Raw genomic sequence first — 27,688 nt, 5'->3', positions numbered from 1 at the left:
ATGTGCGTCGACAGGTTACAGGTGGCAGCCGCTCTGATATCCCGATACCCCTGGATCCTGCCTGTGGACGAGCTCGTGCCTCTGCTGGGTCTGCTCTGCCAGCTTCAGGGCGAACAGCAGCGTCGGGGCGAGAGGGGCCCGTACGTCCTGCGCTGTCTGAGGGAGCTGGACCTCTGCCACGCCACGGGCTCTTCCAACGCCTCGGATCACACTGCGGAGCTGGCCCGTCTGTGGGCCAGGGTCTGGGCTCTGGCTCTGCGTGGAGTCGGCTCAGCCCAGACCGGCACTTTGAGTCTGGAACTGCTGCGCACAATAGTGCAGGAATCTCTGGAGCCTGTCGATCGAGAGTTCTGGAAAGTCTTCTCTGGTGCCGTTTGCAAGCCTTCTCTGTGAGTTTCTTTGCACAGTGTTCAGCATTACAAGCTTAGCTTGAGTGTAACAATATTGGAGTTCCTTATTCAGTGAATTTTTAAAATGAAATGCAGCTTAAATCTTTTATGCGGAAAATTATTTGCACTCATCTCTCAGTTTATAAAAAAAGAAATAATTTACAGTAATATGCTGAAGGATATAAATGACTGTTACTATTTTTGGCTGTGTAATTTTTATGGTTATAAAAATAAGCATCATTAAATTTTCTCTACAGCAAATAAATATATAAAAATTTGATTCTAAATGATATTCCATATGAATAGGTTGATAAATGTTTAATTTTCAACCCATGTTTATTGTTTCCAAAATTATCACAAATCATTTGGTAACACTTTCTATGAAGCCCATGCTTATAATGAATTATAGCCCCATTTATACTTATTTATAAGTATTACTATTCTATAAACATATTCATAAAGACTCCTTAAAGGTGCATTGCGCAAGTCTCTGAGTTTTTGCAGAACTATGCCCCCTCTGGCGGCAAGCGAAACTGCAGCCAGAAGTGTGCACGCTCACGGACAAAAGTTTCTTTTTTTTATCTTACTTGGAGTTTGCGTTGGTGTTTGAAATGAACTACAAGCCGGTTTCTTAGAATCCATCTTCTACGGAGAATGGCGGCAAATACACAAACCTGCCAGACAGCCAGGTGAGCATGCCGTGAACGCGCATGACGTCACGCCCAGTCTAAAATTCCGGCCCGAATCCCTCTTATTTATTTTACTTTACAGGATTATAGAGACAATCTCAGTGATCAGAGAAGGGCTCATTCAGCCCATCAGGCAATTGTTTAAGCATGTATGGGTTAGAAAACGGGTATTTTTAACATGAAAAAGTATACTATACCTATACTGCTTTATAAGAACAGTTATAGTTACTTTTGTATTATTTTTGTAATTACGTATAAGTCATGCATTTGCTTTTCAATGCGTATGCTCATAATCCATTATACACTGCCTTATAAATGATCAAATATAAAATAGTTCCAGAGACACTTGTTTGCTGTACCAATTAGTTATTAATTATGTCTTTAATGGCTACTGTTTGCATTAGAGGTCATGCATTTGTATGAATGATTTCTGTGTTTTCCCCCCCCCATTATTTTATTAAAGGGATTATTGTTCATTAGTTACATCTACAAGTAAACAACTTGAAATGTATAATGAGCTTCATGATTCATTATACTAAAATCTTTAAATCTTCATGATTTCTTAACATTTGCTTTAGGAAAACTGCATCCTCTGTTTTCACTTTACTTAAAACCATCAATGATGCATTTATAGAGGTTAGTAACTGTATTATCACTCACAATAAGTATTTATAAGAACACAACACGGCTATTAATAACAATATATTCACTTACTTGACAGAAATGAATCTGAATTACTAAAAAGTCGTAACTATAATATAACATTATAGAAATGCTGGTTGAATCTTTATAAATACATTCATGTAACTACGACTGACTAATTAATACTTATAAATCAGTGTATAATGGATTATGAGCATGCCAATTAAAAAAGCAAATGCATGATTTATAAGTAATTATAAAATGTATATAAATGTAACTATAACTGTTCTTATAATGCAGTATAGGTCTTAATAAGTCATTATAAATGTATTTATTAAAAAGTAATACTTGTAAGTATAAATGGAGCTATAATTCATTGTAAGTCTTCATAAAAAGTGTTATAAATCATTTTAACAATTTCGACATTGGCGAAAAGTTTGAATGAGCATAAATTTTGAAAAACAATTTAATACATCACTACTTTTAAACCTTCTGCTACACCACATAGACTTCCATTATAAGTGCATTACTGTCAATCAGATTTACAGTAGTCAAAATTATTTTCTCCAGAAGTAACATTCAATATATGTTGTTGATTGAACTTAAATTCAATTTCCATTTAACTTGGAATATTTATCTGATGTTTAAAAACTGTCAGTAACGTTCACTTCTTATTGTTTCTCCTCAGCGTTGGCGCCCTCAGCTTGGCCCAGGCCTTGTTGAAGTGCTCCGTCCCCAAAAGCGTTCACAGTCGTGACGTCATCAGTGGAGTGCTGATGGAGACGGGTGGAGAGCCGCCCACCCTGAGAGACTCCGTCATCAGCTGGCTGCTCATGAACGAACACAACGAGGAGACGGAGGAGAACAGCAGACCTCACCTCATTATCACCAGGTCCAGCATCACCAGTTAGCATAGCATAGTGGCCAGTTTTGCATGGGAAAGCACCACTCTGGTTTCCTTCAATTTAGTGATTAATCATTTTATTCAATTTCTCAAATTCTATTGGGAAGCCACTACATTTCACCTTTGAATTTCAACTGAAGTTGCTACTAATGTTCTGTAAATATTTGTAGCCTTGAATAATATTTTTTGTCTTTGTAGGGATTTTCCATTGAACCTCATTCCTAGGATTCTAGTGTCGTTGACATTGAAAGACAGCAGGGCAGGACTAACGTTTCTGATGGGCAGCCTGAAGCCAGAGAGGTGAGTGTAACAAAACTGGCTAACATACTACTCATACTATTGTTGTAGTATGTCTACAGTGCATAGTATGCAGATTTTATGTAAACATGGAGTACCCAGATCACCAACTATGTTTGCAAATTTTTGGGGGGGTATATTTAGGGTTGGGAATCGAAAATCGATTCCAATTCTGGAATCAAATACTTGAGGTCAGGAATCGGCCTTGACTAAATGTAAAATGTAAATTATAAGTCATATTTGAGGTCGATGGAAATTAGGCGAACTGTAATTACCACAAGGACGACTAACCAACTGATAAAATCTTGGTCGAACTAAGCTTCTTCTTATCGACTAACGTTTAAGCCATAGTGGTTTGCTATTGGTGGATCTCCTGTGAGTGACAGTTTGTCCCAGAAAACACATCATCACGGAATAGAAGAGGTGTCGCTGCACAAAGGCAGAGGAAGTTTTTTTGATTAAAGATTATGAGGGAACATAAATAAAAATGGATAAATACAAATAATGACGTGCACAGGTAAATCATTTATAATAAATACTGCAATATTACATAAAAAAAAGAAAAGAATTGTCAATATTGATTTGATGGTGACTTCAAAAGTTGAGAATTGTTACTAATGTCTCTAATAATATTAATGGTTCTGTCTGATATTATGTCTTTGTGTCCTATACAGTTTCTCTTCCCAGAGTTCTCCCCTCACTGAGGCGAAAGACACTTTGGGAGAGGTTGAAAGTCTCTTCCTGCAGTTCAGTTTTGATGACACCCCTCCCAGCACTAAAGTTACAGCCGATGGAGACGGTGTTTACTCAGAGAAACCACAGTTCACTGTTATTCCAGCTCTCAGAAGCAAACTCGAGCTCAGTCTCCTGTCTGTCGCTGAGCAGCTCTTTAACTGCTACTCTCCTGATGTAAGTATAGTAGACTATGAAAATAGAATATGAACATCAAAAGCAATGGTAGAATTTCGATAACAACATTAAAAATATTTTTTTTTAAGCACCGCTATACTATAATAGACACATTTTGCTTCACAAATTGCAAAACTGAGGGCTGAAACAAACCAATAAACATTTGATTCACACTATATGAACTCTTTATTGCAGTTAGATCTGATCTGTAGTGTCTTCATTTATCTCCCCTCACTCTCTCCACAGAGTTCAAACACTCCTCACGAGTGTGTGCTGCGCTGTGCTTCGCTGCTCACTGGAGTTCTGGCTGCGTACGTGTGTATGGGACTCCTCACAGAAGAAGAGGCCTGTCGCTCGCCCCTCTTCCTAAAAGCCAAGGTGGGGTTTTCCATCCATGACATCCATTTATTTTCATCAATATTGTTTAAAAAAAATCACGTCTAAAGCACTTGAAGCACTTCCTGCCTCAAGTGGAGGAGTTCAAGTATCTTGGGGTTTTGTTCAGGAGTGAGGGAAGGATGGAACGGGAGATTGACAGACGGATCGGTGCAGCTTCTGCAGTAAAGCGGTCGATGTACCGGTCTGTCGTGGTGAAGAAAGAGCTGAGCCGCAAGGCGAAGCTCTCGATTTACTGGTCAATCTACGTTCCTACTCTCACCTATGGTCATGAGCTTTGGGTCATGACCAAAAGGACAAGATCCCGGATACAGGCGGCCGAAATGAGCTTTCTCCGCAGGGTGGCTGGGCGATCCCTTAGAGATAGGGTGAGAAGCTCGGTCACTCGGGAGGAGCTCAGAGTAGAGCCGCTGCTCCTCCACATCGAGAGGGGTCAGCTGAGGTGGCTCTGGCATCTGTTCCGGATGCCTCCTGGACGCCTTCCCGGGAAGGTGTTCCGGGCGCGTCCCACTGGGAGGAGACCCCGGGGAAGACCTAGGACACGCTGGAGAGACTATGTCTCCCGGCTGGCCTGGGAACGCCTCGGTGTTCCCCCGGAAGAGCTGGAGGAAGTGTCTAGGGAGAGGGAAGTCTGGGCATCTCTGCTTAGACTGCTGCCCCCGCGACACGGCCCCGGATAAGCGGAAGAAGAAGATGATGACGTCTAAAGCAAACAGAAGCCATTCTAATCAGTGATGCTGTCTACACTAGATACAGTTTACAGATGTGTGTTCAGTTTCTGATGTATCCACACACTCGTGTCTGTCGAAAACAGGACAAGTGAAAAGTTAAAAAATGCTTTGACACGCCCTGTTCAAACAGTTCATTTTATTTTAATGGCTTCCCAGATCGTGTCTGAAGTTTGTTTTCCGGATTTTGTTTGTTGGTTCCTTTAGGAACATTTTCCTGGTTGCATTCACACCGCCAGTAGGAACTCAGAAGTGACGTAAGCCGCGCTTGTTGTGACTTTTATTTTGACGCGCTGTGAACGCCAGAGCCTGAGCAAACAAACAGCGCTCGCATTCTCCATGTTCATTCGTTTACAATCTGTGTAACAGTCCTGTGTAATACGTTATTAGATATAATTGTTATACATAGAAAGTAGACCGTATATGAAAAGGTGTTAGCGTATGCCGTGTGGTTGATGTCCAGTGTCGCTAGCTGAGCAGAAATACATCATCATGTTTAGCTTGGTTTGTTGGATTTTCTCCTCAGTGTAAAGGTTAAGATGTTCATCTGTCACTGTTTTCCATGTTTGTAGAGTTTGTGGAGTAAATATAAAGGCTATAATCTGTGTGTTTACACAGTCTTTTTAAAAATTGCGGGTGCTGGTGTTTCGCGTGCGTTCGGCCAATCAGCGAACACTAACGTCACTGGTAGTTCCTATACCGCTGGTTTAGACCGACTCTGAAGTAGGAGATAAATTAGTTCCTCCAAAAGGAGTTCCTAGAACTAAAATCGTTCCTAGTTCCTGCGGTGCGAATACGCCAAAATCCGGGTACTTCCGCCAATAGTTGTAGGAACTATGAAAAGGTTCCTCTGGTGCGAAAGACCCTTTTGTTAAAAGATGAAGCAGCCTTGGCAGCCGTAAGGGAACAATTTGATAATGTAAATTATGGTTTTATATGGATAATGTGTTCAAAACACTAACTCATGTTCAATAGCGAGTGGGCGTTGATACTGTTTCCTATGCAGTGAAGTTAGCCAATCATAACAGTGGCTGTTTACTGACAAGCCTTAAAGCGGCTCGCCCCTTAAAACAAGATCATTTCAGACAGAGGGTCAGAGTGAGGGTTGAAAATATTTATTTTTCAGTTCATAAACATTTGTGTGTTTTTTGTGCCCTGTAGTCAATCATTTTATCCCTTAAAACTCATCTTTGATCACCAAAATTACATATTTAAAATGTCTTCATGCCTTAAAATAGCTTGAATGTAACTCTACACCCTTGCCTCATTTAGTATACGCGGTTATATGAATATGCAAATGAGCCCCGCCTCCACTCACTCACTCCAGCTCAGAGATCCACTCGCTGATGATCACACGTTGATCTGATTGGTTAAAAGGTAGTTTGTGACGTCAGAAATGAAGCCCCCAATGGCTCCTTAGAGGCAGCTAACCCTACCCTCAACCTTAAACCTACCCATCCCCTCGCTGCCTGGAAGGCGCCGTTGGGGGCTTAAAACACCAAACGCCGTCTTTGGTTCACTGCAGTTTTAAGGAGAAAATACTCAGCAATGGTGTTGACTTTGGAATTTAAACATGGTTTGTCTTAAAGCACATTAAAAACACCATATTACACATATAAACAACATTAAAGCTTGATTTTCGACACCACAGGGGGACTTTAACATTATAAGTGAACCTTAAGGAACATATCTAAAAACAAATATAAAAATAAAAAAAAACCATGTACATGCATGACTCAAATTTACTTAATTTAAAATATATCATTATTAATTGTATTCCCAAAAATGGTAATAAATAAATAAAATCCATTTAAAGGGATAGTTCACCCAAATATGAAAATTCTGTCATCATTTATTCGACCTCAAGTTGTTCCAAACCTGTATGAATCTCTCTCTTCTGCTGAACACAAAAGAAGATATTTTGAAAAATGTTGGTTCTCTTACGAGAGTACTCTCGTGTTGCGTAAGCTAGCTTACTGGGCGATTCAGCACAGGTGCTCAGCGAGACTGGAGAACTCAATATAATCAGGGATTGGATTTCATATTTCGAAGCTGTTAAGATCAAGTAATTGATTTTTTTTCTTCATTTTCGATCATAGGGACCAAGAGTGCATTATCCGAGGAGCATTTATCTAGACAAGACTTGGCCTTCCTGTCTGTGCTTGGATTCCTGTCGCTCTGTGGATCCTCAGAGCTCAACGGTGGATTCTCCTTCAAACCTCTGGACACTCAACGCAAATTGCTCAAACTACTGGACCTCACAGACTTTTCTCAGATGCTTCACCTCCACATGGTGATTATGATTTCTTAATGTACTGACTCCATAGACTGTATTATTCAATGGACGTATTGTCCATGACATGACCGTACCATGTCGTGACTCGGCTCATTTTGCAGCCCTTGCAACCAGTCGATGAATTGCAGTTTAAGTCACTTCCGTTTTGGATTCAAGAGAGAGACCGGAAGGTTGCCGCTTGACTGACTCTTATATAATTTAAACATTGAATTATGTCAAAGACTGTTCATGGGGTTATCTAGGAAAGTAGCCTCGTGTAGACAAACCTTCAGACTGACGGCAGAAGGTCTGGACTCCATCGCAGTTTTCATTGGCCAAGGACCGCCCAGAGGCCGTCTGACTGACATGTGACGCAACCAATCACAGTTTGTTTTGTTCCGCGTCATGTTTAGGGGTGTGAAAATGTAAAGTTGATGTCCCTACGATAACAACCCAGCGTGCATCTAATAAATTATTCTTTTAAAGTCCCCCTGTAGTTAATAATTGTATCCCTTAAAACTCATCTTTGATCACCAAAATGACATATTTAAATGTTTTTTCCTTTTTTTCTTCATGCATTACTTGTGTAGTATCTTTCCCTGCTGAAGAAACTCCCTGCTGAAGTCTCATCTCTGGATCCTGAAGAATTTGATACTCTTCTCAGGCCTCTGGCGTAAGGATTCCTCTTATGTTTCACTTATGTTCTGTTCACTTCAATATCTTAAATTTGGTGCATTAAAGTTTATTTTAAAGGGTTAGTTCACCCAAAAATGAAAATTCTGTCAGTAATTACTCACCCTCATGTTGTTCCAACCGCGTAAGACCTTCGTTCATCTTCGGAACACAAATTAAGATATTTTTGATGAAATCTGAGAGCTGATAACTTCTCCGTAGGCTGCTAGGTGGCCCAAACTTGCTGGCCCAGAAAAGTTATTAAAGAGATCGTTAATATAGTCCAAGTGACTACAGTGGCTCAATCTTAAGTATATCAAGCGACGAGAATACTTTTTGTGCACAAAAACAAACAAAAATAACGACTTTATTCCACTATTCATTTCCTTCTCTCTGGGCCTCGTAAGTGTTTTTGTGCAGCGCGTCTGTGTTACACGTCACCACGTAGGCTCACTATTGGCCGACGCTGGTCATGTGTGTGACGCGCAGCGCAAAAACACTACGCGAACCAACTAGTGGCCCAGAGAGAAGGAAATGAATAGTCAACCCTCAACCAAATCCTAATCCAACCCTAACCCTATAGCAAGTACATGTAGTTACTTAATATTACTCAATACTTAAATATATAATTACACTGTAACAATGACACCTTAAATTAAAGTGTTACCAAAGTTAAATTTTTTTAAAAACGAGGTGGATGGAAACAGGTAGTGATGCAAACTTAAAATACGAGAAGTTCAAATTCAGATGTAAAGCAGCAAGATAATAGTGTCATTATTCAGCTCAGTTCAGTGATGATTCAGTTCAGTTCAATAACTGTGTAACGTTCATTCATAATGAAACTAGTTCAATTCAGCTATAAGCAGATCTACTGAAGACAATAATATCGTTATTCAGCTCAATTCAGTTCAAGTTTTGTTCTTATCCGATAGTATCAGTTAAGTTATCATTAAAAAAATCACAAACACAAATGTACCATGGTAGTACTATGGTATATGGTACTGAAGTTCTTACTCCAAGTTCCTTTGAGTAATATCGATTCAAATATCATGATACTTGAATATGGTCATCATTTAGGCTGTGTCCACTAAAGCGTTTATTTTGATTGTTTAATTTTTTGCTAGCAGAAAACGCCTTGCTCTGGGCGCTTGAGAGCAGTTTTTTTTAAAGTTGATACAGAATATCGGAGGAAGTGTCACTAGTTTGTGATTTCACAGATAGTTTGAATGTTGACACAATGTTAAGTATTTGCTCTGGCTCTTGGTTTAAATGGTTTTGTTCTGTTGCTGTGCTTGTTGTTGCTGTCTGTTGTCGTTGGTCATGTGGTATTTGTCCCGCCCCTCCTCTACTGTGATTGGACGGCTGTCATGTGGCTGCCATTTTTAAATTATGGCACTCCCATTGAAAACAATTGAAAAAAATACGCTGGCCTTAGAAAAAAAAAAAAAAAAAACCTTTTAGTGGACAGACGGCCTTAAGGCATGTTTACATAAAATATATTTTTTTATTATATTTATAATTTTTTTATATATAGCATCACTGGAGAAAACAGTGATGTCATCGTCTAGCTCAGTTCAGTTCTCATAATGGTGTCAATAGGCAGATCAATAATATTGTTGAATATTAAATTAAATGGTACTATGGTATTTCTGATTTTAAAATGTTTTAGAGATGGTTTTACTCTTAATACATTTACTTCATTATATAACGGTAATTGCTTAACTATAAAGCAATACTTGATTTGTTAAAAAGAAAAAAAAGAGATTCAAAATTTAAAAGAGATTCTTCAAGAGCTTCTTAAGGTTAAATTCACTCTTTTTGTACAGCATCTTAGGGAAATCTGGCAAATGTACCTCAGCGGTGAGAGTGGCACTGATGCAGTGTTTACTGGCTTTGCTGGAGGTAAGTACAGTATCATTTTGTATTCCAGTAAAATGGTAAATGTACTATTTTAAACAGTACTATTTTATAGTATAACAGTCAGTTACATCATCTTCCGACGTTCAAGTCCGTGAAAACGGCTGTTTCCAGGAGAGGGTTGCATATGTGTACTCGCTGTTTTCCCCAGGTGGACCCTCGCTGTAAGTGGGCGACGCTGACGCTGAGGGACGAGGAGCTGCCCGTGTCTGTGGTTCTCTCGGCTCATTTAGCAGATCCACATCACCATGTGTGCATGTTGGCGGCGCTGTCTGTGGAGAGGTGGGCTGAGCTCAAGATATAACCTCTTCTGCTGAAACTGGTCTTCCTTTATTCACATGGGCTTTTAAATTCTAGCTTGTTCCTTAAAAACGGACCGGAAGGCAAGATGATGCTTCCTATGAAGAACCAGCAGACGGCCTTTGAGAACATTTACCTCAAGGCTCAGGAAGGAATGAGCGGGCAGGTAGAACTCTTTTACCTTCATTTGAACGTCTAAATGGTGTGTTTATATGCAGTTTTACAGTGATTATGCTGACATGTGAAGGATATAGTAAATGGCTTAAATGGCGCTACCCCAATTTTGAGTTACTCTCATTTCATTGTCCATTCTTTGTCAGCGTTGTGTAAGCTTATTATGAGCACAGATCTGACTTCTGTGAGAATTTTCGGAGAAAAATCTAAATCCAGCGTTTTCCAGAAATTAAAGATAAACTTATTTATGACTAGACACCCCTATTTTTTTTTGTTCATCAGAAATAAAACTTTTTAAATTAAATTTAAATGTTGTTCAGATTAATGTGCTATGAAATTGTATTATTTAATAACTCGTTGCCCATTGCATCAATGAATTTTGATGCATAAAGAAGTTGAATCAAATGACTTTAGATATTAAAATACGCTTTCAGAACTAAGGGAAAAACTCATGCTATACTGAGTTTGATCTTTACCTGATTAGGTCATTTATGGCATAACCAATCCAATAATTATGGAAAAGACTTGGGTTGTTACAACACTAAAATTTCAGTAGCTGATATCAATACCAGTGAGTTTTCAAGATTCTTAAATCCTATATCTTATTGAACATACTCCTTTATTTGAAAAATTACATATTAAATAAAACAAAATGAATTGTGTAGAGTTTTTAAAAGGAAATATTCAAGCAAGCAGTCAGTTATAAAATAAAGAGCACAAATTACAAACAGTAGAACAACAAAAATAATAATAATAATAGAACAGATATACAAAGATTTTAAGTGAACAAGTTTGTAAACGCTCAAAAAAAAAACCACCCAATGAATTTTTAAACTAAAACATCTTAGTTTAGTTGTGGTATTAACTTACTTTGGCATCCTAAGAATAGACTTCTAATTCTTTCATGTTTGATCTTTATGATTATAGGTCATTTATGACATAATTAATCCAATAAAAAGACTTAAAATTTCAGTGGCTGATATCAATACGAGTGAGTTTTCAAGATTCTTAAATCCTATATCTTATTGAACATACTCCTTTATTTTAAAAATGAAATATTACATAAACAAAATTAATTGTGTAGATTTATAAATGTTGAATTAAAACCATGTTATGTAGCAATCAGTTATTAACAAGTTTTTACAAGTAATTATTCAAGTAAATAAAGAGCACAAATTACAAAAAAGAGAAAAAAGAGAAGAAAAAAAACAATAGAACAGATATACGAAGATGAACAAGTGTACAAGTTTGTAAACGCTCAGAAATATATCTATATAAAAAAACGAATGACTTTTTTAAGTAAAACATCTTTGGTTTTGGTATTGACTTGGTTTCACATCCTAAGAATATACTTCTTATACTTTAATGCTGTTGTTGTACAGAAGAGCTGTCCTTCAGAAGACTTACCCGACGAGACCTTTAATCGACGGGCGACCTTGCTGATAAGCGTCTCTATGGTGATGTCCTGCAGCCCCGTGTGTGAGAAGCAAGCCTTGTTTGCACTCTTTCAGTCCTACAAGGAGAACAGCATTGATGAACAGCTCATCAATAAGGTAAAGATATTCAACACTGAACACTATCCAAATATTCCTTTGTATCCTCCACTAAAAAGTTTTTCTGTGGTGAACTCTGCAGGTGCTAAGAGGTGTGTCCCGGTCGCTTGGGTACAGGGACTCGAAGAGTTTAATTCATTCACACCTGTATTACCTGGTGGCTGAGTGGCTGAACCAAAAACAGTCCGACTCGAGGTACACGCTGCAGTCCTTCCCCTACACACTGCTGGGCTTCTGCAGTCTGGACGAGTTTTACAGGTTTGTGCTCCTGCCATAGGCTGAATCTCACATGCTGCTCATATTTCAGCCCAAATCAAAATAAATCATATTTTGCATACATGGTATGAGAAGGCTATTTTAACATTATTTATTTTCATGGCAATTGAGAATACGTTCTTAATAACTTCCGCAATAATATAAGCCAGCTGGAAAACTTCCGGTGAAATGTCACTTGTTGGTGTGTCTGTATCTTCAGTGTCCTCGGGTAGCTTTAACAGCATCATTAGTGTAATACTTAGTTTATAATCAGAATATAGTCACTTAAATAGTCAGGCCTAGCATTAATTTAGTTATTCAAACGTGAAACGCCATAGAAACGCCCTCAGTGTTCCTCCTCAGCAATCATAAAAAGAGTCAACACTGTAAATGAAAGATTTATTGTGCACTTTAGTTGGATTTATTGAACAAAAAAATAGGAGTTTTCCTGACAGCTCCTGTGATTATAAAGGGAGAGTGTGGTGCTCGCTTTCTGTGTAATTCATTCGCAGTTTGAAGAAAAGTTTTTGTTCTTCATGAGACTTTTCCAACTTCATACTTCACTACAAAAAAGTGCTAAACCTTTACAAAATGTATTTTTAAAACTAGGGATTTTATAATGTTTAATATTTATTCAAAAGCAAAACGTGTAAAAAAAAAAAAAAAAATTCAGGTAATGGCTAATATGAGCCAATAAAAATGCTACTCTGCTGCCATCTACTGGTTATAGTGGTAATTAATGTCTTTTTTATTTAAAAATAAAAGTGTTTTCTATCAAATGTTGGATTTCCTACATCTTAAAACATTCGGTTTTACAAATGGGGACAATCTCAGAAGGATGAACAAATAATGTTTTTGTTCATCAAATAAAAAATAACATTTGAAGTGCTGGAAAAATGTTGCGTGTGTGTGTGCATGTCCAAATACAGACATATTCTGCATTTGGTTTTATTCTGTATTTATTCTGTGATGGTTTCTTATTCCAGCATTCCCATTAGCTTTAAGTCTTTAATGAAATTAAATTTGTCAATGGTTTATTGACAAATTAGGTGAGTGTGATAACTGCATTAAAATGTAAATCAATATTAAAAAGTCAACCATTGATGATTCTGTGTCGATGTACAGCGAGTGCAGAATGACAGCTAACAGTTCACCGGAAATGCCCAAGCTGGCTTATCAAAAACCAGGAAGTACCCGTGCATATGGTCAATTAATCAATGAATCATTATCATTTTCAATTTTTCATTGCAAAAATACTACATTATAGTAGAAAATTATCAGTATCAGAACACGTTCAGAAGTTTTCTGCGCAAGTTCTTCTGTAAATATACTGTATTGTACTCTGAGATTATACTGTAACTATGTTTTATAATTTTAGGTCATCCTACCATGTGCTGATCCCACACCTGGTCTTCCTGAATGACTTTGAGGAGGTGAAATCCATTGGGAATCACTTGGCTCAGGACTGGAAGCAGCTGCTGGCTGACTGCTTCCCCAAGATCATGGTGAACATCCTACCTCACTTCGCCCTCGCTGGGCAAGACACCCATGTGGCCCAGCAGAGAGACAAGGCTCACAGGGTGTACGATATACTGAAGGACAGCAACTTCCTGGGAAAACAGGTGAGGATACAGTTGTGTTTCAATTCATTCAACTGATATTTAGTACATTACTAATCTACACTTAAACTGTGTCTTTCTGTAGATGCAGTTGGTACACAATTGGTAAAATTGGTACACAGCTCAAGAATTATTTATATACACTGTTCTCTTTTTCCTTCAGCAAATTGACAGTTTGATTTGCAACAACCTGGCTGACATTGTGGTGGAGCTGTTAATGACACTGCATGAGACTGCAGGAGGAGCGTCTGCGGATAGTGGAGACCTACAGAAATTTACTGGGTATATTTATTTCTTATCATGCCACCTTACAGATCATTACAAAGATTATAACATGTGGAATCAGTTTATTTGAGATAAAAGAGAGTTGACACACTATGAAAAATACTGAAACTTTGAGAACTTTCTCTCTTAGTGAAAATAGCGGTTTCCATCCACCTTTTTTTAAACATGTTGCATTTTTGTAATAAGAGAGTTGGATCCCGCGCCAAACCCGCCATTCTTCAGCTCATATGTGATCAAAGCCACGCTGGATTACCTAAGCAAATGCCACAGTGCCAACCACAAGTCTCTAGTCACCATCCTGTCAAAGACTCCCGTGAGCCTCACACTCAAACTTCCATATTCATATTTCCCCTGAGAAACCGTATAAATGTGCAGCAAGTGCATTGGTGCCTGTCTGTGTTTTGTTTGTTTCAGATGTCCATTCAGAGGATTCTCATAGCGATCTGTCAGAAGGCTGCCGAGACCACCAACGCCTACGAGCGGCACCGCATACTGATGATGTACCACCTGTTTGTGAGCCTGTTGCTCAGGGAGGTGAAGGACGGGCTGGGCGGAGCATGGGCGTTTGTGCTGCGGGACATCATCTATACACTTATTCACCACATCAACAGCAGGTCTGCTCACACACACACATTAGGACTGTTTTAGGACCCTATCACACACTCGACGCAATGCAGCGCTGGACGCGACGCAAGTGTGTTTTGTTCATTTCAGACCGGCGCAGCCATAATTTTCACGTCATAGTCCACGTTGTTTAAATAGCAAATGCATTTGCGGCCATTTGTTCGCCCATGGGCTGCTGGTCTGAAAACGAGGTGTGTTCTGGCGCATTGTTGGCGCGTTGCTATTTTGAGGAACTGAAATAGACTGCGCCATTGACCAACTGGTCCAACTGAAACATGGTCTAAAGTCAATGGCGCAGTATGTTTTTGTTATTTAAAGAGCGCTTTAGTAATGTGCGCCTATAGGCGGGTCCACAACGCACGTACACTTTGCTTATTAAACACACAGGGACGTGCAGCAGCACACAAACATGCCATATATTAAAAATAAAAGGATTATGTAAAAGATTATTATTGTGTACATAAAGATATGGTGGAATCCGGCTTGTCCCGTAAATGGTCTGCTTGCACACTTTAACCTCGCGCACGAGCAAAGCCGTTTCCTCTCTGGAGACGCGTTTAGTTTTTCCGCTTGCAAATTCCTCCATGTAAATAGCGAATCCGCCATGACGCAAGTGCAACTGGCTTTTAAAGGGAATGGGAGATGAGCCTCTGATTGGTTTATTGCACGTTACGCCCAAAAAACACCCATTACTCATTGAGAGAATTGAGACAACCCTTTTAGACCATGCGCCGGGAGCGCCGACGATTTGTCCCGTCATTAAACTAGCAAAAGTGGATTCGGACTCGCCCTAAGTGAACTTGAGCTGTGAATTTTAGACCATGAGCTTAGATCCTTAAAATAGGGCCCTTTGGGTTATCAGCTAGATGACAAATGAATAATTAGTGGTCATTAGTGGGTGTCCTCTCGCAGTTTGTCCCTGTGCTGTGAGCTGCTGTCGCTGGTCTGTCAGACGGCTGTTGAATACTGTGATGATGCTCTGGAGAGTCACCTGCAGGTCATAGTGGCCACTCTCACAGCACAGGTCACCGAACAGTCTGCCATATCTCAGCAGGTGAGAGAGAATTGAGAGAGGGTTTTCTTTAAGTCACAAACAAGTGCAGAGGTTCTCAACTAGGGGGCTTCAGCAAACGTCCGAGGGGCCTCAAGATTACTTAAAATTATTCAAAATAAACAAGTTTTAGATAAAACAATGTTGAAAAAAATATTCAGCTCTTCAAACTTCTAGAATTCTGAAATTGTATTATTTCAATTTTTATTATAATTATTTCAGTTACTTATTGTAATCTACGGACACTCCTAGTATCTTTAAATTGAAAAAAAAAGTGTTCGAAAACAGCAGATGTACCACAGGAAACCTATTACCATAAAAACAACATTTACTTATGTGTACTTCAAATAAAGCCTTTTAAAATACAGTTAAATGGACAGTTCACCCAAAATGAAAATTCTGTCATCATTTGCTCTTGTTTTTCCAAACCTGTATGAGTTTCTTTCTTCTGCTGAACACAAAGAGGATATTTTGAAGATATCCATTGACTTCCATAGTGTTTTTTTCCCCCAAACTATGGAAGTCAATTGGGTCCATCAACTGTTTGGTTACCGGTTTGGAACAACATAAGGGTGAGTAAATTAATTTTGGGGTGAACTATCCCTTTAAAGCTACACATTTAAATTGTTTGGCCCCAACACATCTGGCCACAAGAGTGTGTGCATTTTTAAGCGATAAAAAATTAAATAAAAAATATCAAGGATTTTTAAATTATGATTTCGGACTTGGAAAAATTATGGAAATGATTACAGTTCTGACAAGTCAAGGAAATTGGTATAGTTAAGAGTATACATTTTTCAAAGTAAAAGTTTAAAATATTTACACGGACATAATCTCTACAAAATGTGTTTAAAAATCCCTTTTCAGAAATCATGGAATTCAACGACTGGAAAATAACTGATTTGGAAATATCTAAATATATTTGGAAATTAATAACTGAAATGTAAATGTAAATTGAAATGCTTTTTTGTAATTAGGGTTTTAAGTCACTGTTGAGTTTCTGTTAAGAGTCGTGACACAAGAGGTGGATGCAAAACTGAATTACAGTACTGATTTAAAGCACATTAGAGTCAGTTACGATGTTAACACATTATACAACATACAGCAGGTAATAATTGATAAACAATAAAAACTTTATTGCGTTTCAAAGTCTGGATGCTTTGTTCTTCACAACATCCTTTAATATTTAAAAAAGTACTTAAAATAAAACAGCACACGTTGTAATATCTAATAAAAGCAATACAAGTGACCAAAATAAGAAAATAAGGAAAGTGAAACTAAGTTTGTTTTTGTCTTTAATTCCTACTGATGGAGACTGATGGAGAATCTAATAGGCAAATATTTTAGAGTAACTGTCACAGCAAAATTACATTGTCAGGAATGGTTGTTGTAGACAAAAGAGAAGAGAACAAAAACAATCTTTAATAAATCCACAAGAAACACTCAGGAAATCGTAGGAGTAAACATGAACACAACCACGTTAAATAAAGACGATACTGGACATATTAACTGAGAATACATGAACGTAAATATATTGAGAGAGTAATCAAGATTTTTTTTAAAAAAAAGGAGTGTAGAACTAATTAACCACCAAGGAAACTAACTAGAGAAAACTAGAGAAAACAGGCAACAGGGAAATAAAACAGTGAAAACCCTAATTTGGACAGGTAACAGATATTTGCCTCTGATCAGTTAAAAACTAATAAATATAACCCCAAATCAATCTTTTCTGTAGATCTAGATTTAAAATAAATAAAAAACTCTACATCAGTTTAGTTGCGCATTGAAAGTGATAGTCAATATATAATGTAATATATTTTAGTTATATTTTTTTAGCTGTCATAATTATTGATCCCGTATTGTTTTTTGTTTTTTTTGGATAGGCCTGTGGAGTTCTGGAAGAATCTTTTATGGAGATACATGAACAAACTGGAACTTTTTGGACCCATGCATAAGCAGTAGGTCTGGTGAAGGAATGGCTCATGAACACCATGTCAGTCCAGGGTCAAACAGAGCCGTCTGATTATGGAGCGCTTTGCTGCAGCAGGAAATGAAAATCTTGCAGGAATAGCCTGTAGTAGTTTTCCAGAGGTTTCTCTGTTCTTACACAATACACTTTATGAAATACCATTATGTGCAAATAAATATAAACAAACACAGTATAAATGTTCATTTGATGGCACATGGATATGTAACCTATGCAATGGCACTTGAAAATTAGATTTAAAAACAACATTGTGACATCAGCGTGTCAGTAGTGATGAAGCGTAGCCATTTTTATGTATTCATTTTAATAGTTACAAACGTTCTCATGGTTAAATCATTATTGTTAATTTTATAATTAACTTCGACACTAGTGGAAAGTTTCAGTTCCTATGACTGATTTAAAATAATAATAATAATAATATTGCTCATCAATCAAATATCTGCTGTCACAAATCAGTCCACTGTAGACGAGTTGAAGAACCCACATGCAGTTTTATTCAATCCAAACATGAACACAAGCAAAGACTTGACTTGGCAAAGAAACATGAGACTCACCAGCAGGCAGCAGCAGATAGACACTAACAATACACAACAAGGTAAGGCAAACAAGAGGGCTTTAGGCCACGTTTACACGTGGCCGGTTATTTTCATAAACGGACATTTCACCCTCTCCGTTTTCAGAAAAGTGTTCGTTTACACAAACCCGTGTATATGCCGTCAAGAGCATGCCAAACCTGTAGGTGGCAGTGTAACGAGAAGCTCAAGCCCATGTTAGCCAATCAGAATCCCGAAAATATAGGTCGCACCTTTGACGCAGTGCAAGTTCTGCCGCATACTGTGACGTCGACTGCCTCAAACTCAGTTTTTCTCAGTTTACATGCAAACGTGCAAACAGAGTTTTCCAAAATCTCCACTCTGGCCGGAGTTTTTAGAAAGAATCGTTTTCAGAGGCGAATTCTCCGTTTGCGTGTAAACGAGGGGCACAACCGAAGGGAAATGTCTCCGTTTTTCAAAATAACCATGTACGTGTAAACGGGGCCTAAATATACATGGACTAATCATATAACAAGGAACACCTGGAATAATCAAACAATAAGCTAATGACTAAACTGAACATAGAAAAACATGAGTAGAATAAACCAATGAAAACATAACACATATAGCAAAGTAGGGATGCACAGATACCAGTTTTTCCAGAGTCCGATTCCGATACTTTTAATTTTAGTACTTGCCGAGACCAAGTACCGATACCTGTATTTTCATAGCATTTTTTATTAAAAACAAAATAATAATTTGGGAAGAGAAACCAAAAGAATATGAATCAAGTTAGTTGGCTTAGTGAATAGATATTTCTATCAATTATTTTCATGCCTAATTATGCCTGATAAAATGTATTATAGGAGCTTCTGTTACTTTCACTGTTCATATTATTTCTCTATCATATTTTATCTTTAATTAAATAGCACAGTGAATATTTAGAGCTTTCTCTCTCTTTTGTTGTTAGTTTAATATTGAGGACAAAGGCAGCCGTAGGTTTATTAGGCTGCTGTCACTTTAAGAGCTGCACGCATCCAACATACACGCATATTCTGTAACTGTTTACGTTCACTTATTACATGGCTTGGTTGAATTCCAATGTAGAATGTGGTCTGTTATTTCTTGATAACAGACCGCTGCGAAGTATAACACCGTTGCCATGAAAAACAGAGTGTTGCTATGGACGCGGAACGGACTATTTTCTTTAGCGGAAGCAATATAATCGTTTTTAAATCAATAATCTCCTTTTTAAATCAATATTTTGTCTCAAATTATTTATTTATTTTGTAGGTAGCCATGTAATAAGCGGGATAATGTAGAGCGAGGCGGTTGTTATAGCGAATAACAACCCCATCAGGCTGATTCAAGACCCCTCCGCTTCGCGTCGGGCTCCCGTTCAGCCTGTCGGGGTTGTTATTCGCTATAACAACCGCCTCGCAATACATTATCCCTTACTTAAGACATCCTTCTCTGATATATCCATTCTGCTCTCTGTTTGCTAACCGTCCGGACCCGATACCTTAGAGCAAAGGAAACACATTACAAGATCACATGTGGAACAGGGGGATCATGACATAACCAAGAAACATGTCTGTGAGAAACTACAAAATAAGACCTGAACACAAACAAAACACAAACTAAAAACAGTCGTGACATCTGCCATGTTTTTTAGTTAACGTATCGGCAAAAGCCACTATTCGCCGTTGTCTATCTGGTTGCACAGAGAGTCTATGAAGTGGCTGTAGGGGTCCCTTCTGTCGAGAATTGCAAGGCAGATCCAGCAGAAATCCTGCCTACAAGAGGAGCAGGTCATCTTGTTACAGCCCATTATTTTCTATTTAAAAAAAAGAAGAAAAAAAAAAGTCAGGGATGAAGGTGCGCAAACATGCAGTTTTGGAAAGTGTCAGATTACAATAACTGATGGATGTTTCTACATTTCAAGCAGTATTGTTTACTGTATTTTTAGATTCACTTTTAATGATGGAATCATACACGTGTCTTATATACAAGGCCCCAATAATTCTGCTTCTGTGTCTATTATTTTTCTCAGTCAACAAAAGAGATTTTTATAAGATTTTTCTAAGGATCACACCTTTAGGACCACAAAAGTGAAATGTCTGTTTGCAGTCATGAGCTAGTAGTTGCTGACCTGTATGTTAATGCGACAGGAAGGGCAGCTTTTAGAATTATCCTTCACCCAGTCTTCGCTTAACAAGTCTTCCGTTGCTCTTTGAATTAACTTCATTTCATAACTCATTTCAAGTTGTTTCTTCTCCTCTTCTCTGGCAGCAAGGTACTTAGCCCTCAACCTGCGACGCTCTTCTGTTAAAGAAATGCAGACCTATTATACTGAGCAAAGGAGAGTCCAAATGTCATATACATATATACCTGTACATATATAAACATGCTGTAAAAGAACATACCAATACTATATATATATATATATATATATATATATATATATATAAATATAAAATAATTTTATAACAGTTAGGCCCAGCCTCTCAATATTAACTTTTTTTAACGTTTACTTTAAACAAAATACTACGTATATATCGAACTGTTCAATAAAAGCAAGATCACATTCATAATAATGATGTAAGAATGAATATCACAGATGCAACGAACAGATATTGTATAATGTTATAATATTTTATTCTAATGACAGTCCGCTAAAAACATTCTGTAAGAATGCTTGTGTTTTTGTGTATTGTGAAAAGCAAGTAATCCTTGCAAACCACTTTAGTTGAACACTTTTCAGGTGGTGTTTTACAACACTAATGGCACCCAGGGCAGCATGAAAATGTCCGGATTTACTAAAGGCACGCAGTGAAATATTAGCAACGAATAGGCGTGGACACTGTTAGTTTTTGTAGCTGAATTTCAGACCCAAAATTTTTGGGAGGAGAGTATTTGAATAAATCACGCAAAGTGACTTACTTTGGTTTGCGATAGTCAATTTATTGGTATTTTCTATTTAAAGCCAAAAAAAAGCATGCCTTATCCCATTTTACACTTGACATGACTACTTTTGGTAGATTGCTTTGGTCTAAATGGAAATGAGCTGCTGCTTCTGTGTTCTTTGATTTGTGCATTGTCTGTAAATTACCTTTTTTTTTAAGCAGTTTAATCAGAACTTTCCACTCCCATCCTGCTTTTATGGGATTGGGGTCTCACAGCAATTTGCCCTGTTTAGTAAATCTGGTCCTAAACCTTTGCAGAGCCTCTCCACAACCTTAACCAAGGCACTTATAGACAGTGTTGGAGGTAACACATTAACGCAACTTACGCAATCAGATTACTTTTTTTCCAAGTAACTAGTAAAGTAACATTACTTTTAAAATGACATCAAATTATCTCAGTTCATTTTTCTAAATAAGTAGGTTCCTTTGTTTTCCCAAGTATTAACTGACTGCTCTCTTAACTGACGAGCCACTTCATTATCACTTTTACCTTGTGACATGAGTTCAGAGTTCTGTCTGCCTCGCTGCCTGCTGTGAGTGTGTTTGCTTCGGTGCTGTAAGCTCCGTCTTAGCCTCGTATTTCCTTGTTTTGAACCATCATTTACTACAATTTCTAGTTGTTTATACTACTACTAAATACAGCTTACCCAACATCGCTAGCTTCCGTTACTACTAGCACAACACGCTAGTAATTCGCTAGCCTGTTAACGCGCCACCCGTGCGCTCAGCTATTTTTATTTATTTATTTTCTCGCGCGCCTTTGAGTTCATAAAAGCTCAGGTGAGTAAGAAACACTCAACAAACACGGTGAGTAATGTCTTGTCCTGTTATTATGATGCGTCGCGTCTGAATACGTTGTTGTTTTTGGAGCTCTATCGATTTGATTTATAATTCTTGATTTTTCTGTCTGCCTCGCTGCCTGCTGTGAGTGTGTTTGCTTCGGTGCTGTAAGCTCCGTCTTAGCCTTGTATTTCCTTGTTTTGAACCATCATTTACTACAATTTCTAGTTGTTTATATTACTACTAAATACAGCTTACCCAACCCTGACATCGCTAGCTTCCGTTACTACTAGCACAACACGCTAGTAATTCGCTAGCCTGTTAACGCGCCACCCGTGCGCTCAGCTATTTTTATTTATTTATTTTCTCTCGCGCCTTTGAGTTCATAAAAGCTCAGGTGAGTAAGAAACACTCAACAAACACGGTGAGTAATGTCTTGTCCTGTTATTATCATGCGTTGCGTCTGAATGCGTTGTTGTTTTTGGAGCTCTATCGATTTGACTTATAATTCTTGATTTTTCTCTTTAAACTCGCTTACAACGAACATTTTCTACTTTTCCTCACTGAGAAGCACTACTGGTCAAACCTCTTAGTTACAACGCGGACTGTTGAGCAGACGCGTCTCAAGCCTATTAGTGATCCAACGCTGCATACTCTTAAAGGTTACGTCCGTGGATCACGGCTGAACGCGTCTTCTCCACACTCACTTACAAACAAACTTATAATATAAATTAGTATTAATATTGATAGCATCACTGGTAGCTTCGTTGCTAACTCACTGTCCATCTGTTAAAATGGCGAATATATCAGATGTAAGTAGTCTACCGTTTGGTGCAGGTGAGGACACATTTGAGCTGCACGCACTGCAGTCTGAGCTGGAAGCTGTTGAGAAACAGATCCACAACCTTTTATTGAGACAGGCCGAGCTGAGAGACCGGTGTTTGGCTCTTGAAACATCACGCGCTGAAGCACACAAATCAGTGTTTAACGTTACTAACGCGCTGACTCCGACCGCGTCTACTCCGTGCGTTCCTCAGCATCGGTCGCAATCAGCCATGGTCTCGTTCACTCCGGCTCCAACACGCCACCACGAAGCCTGGGTGGTTCCGCAGCGGAAGATGCGAGTCAGGTTTAGACCAAGACTTTCTCCGACCCTCCCGGTTTTCGAGTTATCCACACAAAACCGCTTCTCCCCTCTACGCGAAACAGAACGCGATGCTGTGATCATCGGCGATTCCATCGTTCGGCACGTTCACGCTACGTTAGGTAAAAGTAAGGTGCAAAGTCACTGCTTTCCTGGTGCTCGTGTTTCTGAAATCGCTGCTCGCGTTCCCGAGATCCTGAACGGTGACGAGCGCGTCGGAACTGTGGTCCTGCACGCGGGAGTGAACGACATCAGCCTGCGCCAGACGAAGATTCTGAAGAAAGACTTCAGGAATCTAATCGATACGGTACGCAGCACATCGCCTGAAACAACGATCATTGTGTCAGGACCGCTTCCCACGTACCGACTAGGGCATGAAAAGTTCAGCAGATTATTTGCGCTAAATGAATGGTTAATGTCATGGTGCAATGAGCAGAAACTGCTCTTTGTAAATAATTGGAATCTGTTTTGGGAGCGTCCTAGGCTTTTCCGTGCTGATGGCTTACACCCAAGCAGATTCGGAGCGGATCTTCTGTCAGATAACATCTCCATAATGTTAAATACCCTTTGACTAGTAACCAAAAGTCCAAATCATTGTCTTTGCTGCACCAATTCAACGGATATAAATACTAGTGTAGAACATTGCATAGAAACCGTGTCTATTCCTCGTTTAGTGAGATCAAATAATAAATCTAATGCAGGATCTAGGAAAAATCTAATTGTTATTAAAACAGAAAATGTTGCTATTAGTAAACAAAAACTATTTCTAAAGCTAGGTCTTCTAAACATTAGATCACTCACACCTAAGGCAGTTATTGTAAATGAAATAGTCACAGAAAATAGCTTCGATGTACTTTGCCTTACTGAAACCTGGCTTAAACCAAATGATTATTTCGGTATTAATGAGTCTACTCCTCCTGGATACTGTTATAAGCATGAGCCCCGTCTGATTGGTCGTGGCGGAGGTGTTGCAACCATTTATAGAGATATTCTAAATGTTACTCAGAAAACGGGTTATAAGTTTATTTCATTTGAAGTACTTGTACTAAATGTTACGCTCTTAGATGTTAGAAAAACATCCCTATTATCTCTAGCCTTGGCTACCGTATATAGACCGCCAGGGCCTTACGCTGATTTCCTAAAAGAGTTTGCAGATTTTCTCTCAGACCTATTAGTCAATGTCGATAAAGCATTAATTGTTGGAGATTTTAACATACACGTAGATAGTCCAAATGATGCGTTAGGAGCTGAGTTTACAGATTTATTAAATTCATTTGGGGTCAAGCAAAACGTCACCGGACCAACACATCGTCTTAATCATACACTCGATTTAATTATATCACATGGAACCGATCCAACCGATATAGATATCATTCCACAAAGTGATGAAGTCACTGATCACTACATGGTAACTTGCATATTACGTACTGCTGTAATATGTCATGCGGCGTCGCGTTATCAACCAGGCAGAACAATCCTCCCATCCACCATAGATAATTTCTCAAATTGCTTATCTAATCTGTCTCAGCTGCCGCCTGAACCCAAACAAACAGATGAACTAGAAGAACTAACTAGCACTATGAGCACCATTCTCTCTAGAACATTGGATGTGGTTGCACCTATTAAATTAAAAAAGGTCAGAGAGAAAAATAAAGCACCATGGTATAACAATACTACGCATGTTTTAAAGAGAGAAACCCGTATTTTAGAGCGTAAATGGAAACAAACTAATTTAGAGGTCTTTAGAATCGCGTGGAAAGACAGTATGTCACGTTATAAAAAGGCACTAAAAGCGGCCAGGGCTGAGCACCTCCGCAAACTAATAGAAAACAACCAAAACAATCCAAGGTTTTTATTTAACACCGTGGCTAGACTAACAAATAAACAGACGTCACCCGAACAAAATATCCCGTTACAGTTCAGTAGTAATGATTTCATGAACTTCTTCACTGAGAAAATAGAAAGCATCAGAACCACAATTGTAAACGTTCAATCTTCAATCGCGCCTTATAATTCAGCTTCAATTATCACCCCGAAAGAACAATTACAGTGCTTTACAACTATAGAACAAAAAGAGTTAAATAAACTTATCACTTCATCTAAAACAACAACATGTTTATTAGAGCCTATACCAACTAAACTACTGAAAGAAGTGTTACCTGTAGTGGAAGAGCCTCTCCTCAATATTATTAACTCGTCTTTATCTTTAGGTCATGTTCCAAGAACATTTAAACTGGCAGTTATAAAACCTCTCATTAAGAAACCACAATTAGATCATAATAATCTAGCAAATTATAGACCCATTTCAAATCTTCCATTTATGTCTAAAATATTAGAAAAAGTGGTGTCCGCTCAACTGGGCTCTTTCTTGCAACAAAATGATATCTATGAAAAGTTTCAGTCTGGATTCAGACCGCATCATAGCACTGAAACTGCGCTCGTTAAAATCACAAATGATTTACTTTTAGCTTCTGACCAAGGCTGTATCTCAATACTAGTTTTACTTGATCTTAGTGCTGCGTTCGATACTATAGTATAGATCATACATTACTCTTAGATCGAATACAAAATTATACTGGTGTTCATCGGCACGGCCGGATGAAAACGCTAAATTTTCCAAATTGACAGAGTGTGTTAAAGATATAAAAGATTGGATGACGCGTAATTTTCTTTTATTAAATCCAGACAAGACAGAGGTAATACTTATCGGTTCAAAAAACCGCCCACAAAACCTCGCACAATACAACTTTAACATCATAGGATGTCCTGTTACTTTATCCTCTACAGTAAAAGACCTGGGTGTTATACTCGATTGCAACCTGTCTTTTGAAAATCATATTTCATATGTTACAAAAACAGCCTTTTTCCACCTTAGAAACATTGCTAAGCTACGTAATATGCTATCAGTTTCTGATGCAGAAAAGTTAGTTCATGCATTCATGACCTCGAGACTGGATTACTGTAATGCTTTATTAGCTGGTTGTCCTGCATCCTCAATAAACAAGCTACAGTTAGTCCAAAATGCCGCCGCTAGAGTTCTTACAAGATCAAGAAAATATGATCATATAACACCGATTTTATCATCACTGCATTGGTTACCTATAAAGTTCCGTATTAATTACAAGGTATTGCTACTGACTTATAAAGCCCTAAACGGCTTAGCTCCAGTCTATTTAACGGATCTTCTATCGCCCTATAATCCATCGCGCTCTTTAAGATCACTAAATTCAAGGCTTTTGGTCATACCTAGGATATCCAGAACCACCAAAGGAGGGAGAGCATTTTCACATTTGGCTCCAAAACTCTGGAATAGTCTTCCTGATACTGTTCGTTGCTCAGACTCGCTCTCCCAGTTTAAAACTAGATTAAAGTCGCATCTCTTCAGCCAGGCATTCATATAATCCTACAGTTCAAACTACAATCCGGCCTCTAGCTCATAAATGCCAGAGGAGAACTGGCCCCCGACTGAGCCTGGGTTCTCCCAAGGTTTTTTTTTTTCTCCATTAGGTCACCTGATGGAGTTTTAGGACACCATTAGGTCACTTGATGGAGTTTTTCGGTTCCTTGCCACTGTTGCCTTTGGCTTGCTCAGTTGGGGATATTTTGGGGATATTTAATTTAATTTGATCAATCAATAAATTCCTCTTGAAACAAACTTTGTTGTATTATTTTAATTTAATACTGTGAAGCTGCTTTGATACAATCTGTATTGTGAAAAGCGCTATATAAATAAACTTGACTTGACTTGACTTGACTTGCTCTCCTGTCCTCATGTTGAAAGAAATCATGAGTGAACATGATGTTATTAAAGTTCTAGATATGTGAGCATGCATTTACTCAATTGCACAAAAATATGGAAAAATTAACAACTGTAATGCAAACTCAGAATATTACGCAAACCTGCAATAATTAAATGTTAGATAACACAAATAAATGTTTTATCCAATGTCTTTGCTGCTGACCTTCGATGATCCAATTCAACCATACTTATATACTAATAAAAAAATTACTTTATATAAACATCACATTTGTGTTTAATTTTTTTGTTTTTATTGCTGAAGTAACAGTGTTGAAATTTCTTCTCCTGCATCCTTGTCTAGAAAGAAAGCACAGCTGGAACGTTTGTTTGAACTGCGCCCTCTACTGTACAGGTGTGATTTTGCATTTCCTTCAGAACTTTTCCCTTTTGGTGTGAATGGACAATTTTTATTATTATTAAAAAACTAACAAGCAAGCCCAGCCCAGGTGAGAAAAGTAACGCAAAAGTATGTAACACATTACTTTCCATAAAAGTAACTAAGAAACGCAATTAGTTACTGTTTTGATAATGCATTTCACATCTGTTTTAGCTGGTTGCCTAATCTAGCTTTATAATAATCCTGCCGTTGTATACTATGAATATTGTTGGCTCTGTGACAATTTCCTTCATCTATTGTTGCTTTGGATAAAATCTACTAAATGCACAAATGTGATTCGCTATTCAAATAAAATTGATTGACCTAACTCTACTTGTGTTTATGAACATTGCCACTCCACTGTGATCTTACCTTCTTTGCAGAGAGAGAGGGGATGATATGCTCGCTTGCAGAGGGTGCAGAA

At 38.2% G+C, this 27,688-nt stretch overlaps 1 protein-coding gene across 1 annotated transcript; it reads left to right on the top strand.

Annotated features, from left to right (window-relative positions):
• Nucleotides 1–27,589, top strand: LOC309506566 (serine-protein kinase ATM-like; the record flags this gene model as incomplete). The annotated part of the gene is made up of 18 exons (XM_082180409.1): nt 1–389; nt 2,409–2,612; nt 2,823–2,924; nt 3,596–3,830; nt 4,077–4,149; nt 7,054–7,247; nt 7,820–7,902; nt 9,728–9,803; nt 9,970–10,100; nt 10,176–10,284; nt 11,675–11,845; nt 11,928–12,103; nt 13,479–13,722; nt 13,883–14,001; nt 14,191–14,317; nt 14,419–14,618; nt 17,563–17,637; nt 27,190–27,589. 18 exons carry the CDS (start codon nt 1–3, stop codon nt 27,314–27,316), a joined length of 2,835 nt encoding a protein of 944 aa, XP_082036535.1. The 3' UTR covers nt 27,317–27,589.
• Between the last annotated feature and the right edge of the window lie 99 nt (nt 27,590–27,688).

Source organism: Leuciscus leuciscus (assembly GCF_965113295.1).
Source record: "Leuciscus leuciscus genome assembly, chromosome: 9".
Lineage (NCBI taxonomy): Eukaryota > Metazoa > Chordata > Actinopteri > Cypriniformes > Leuciscidae > Leuciscus > Leuciscus leuciscus.
The sequence above is the reverse complement of the archived record's forward strand: the minus strand, read 5'-3'. Positions and strand labels throughout refer to the sequence as shown.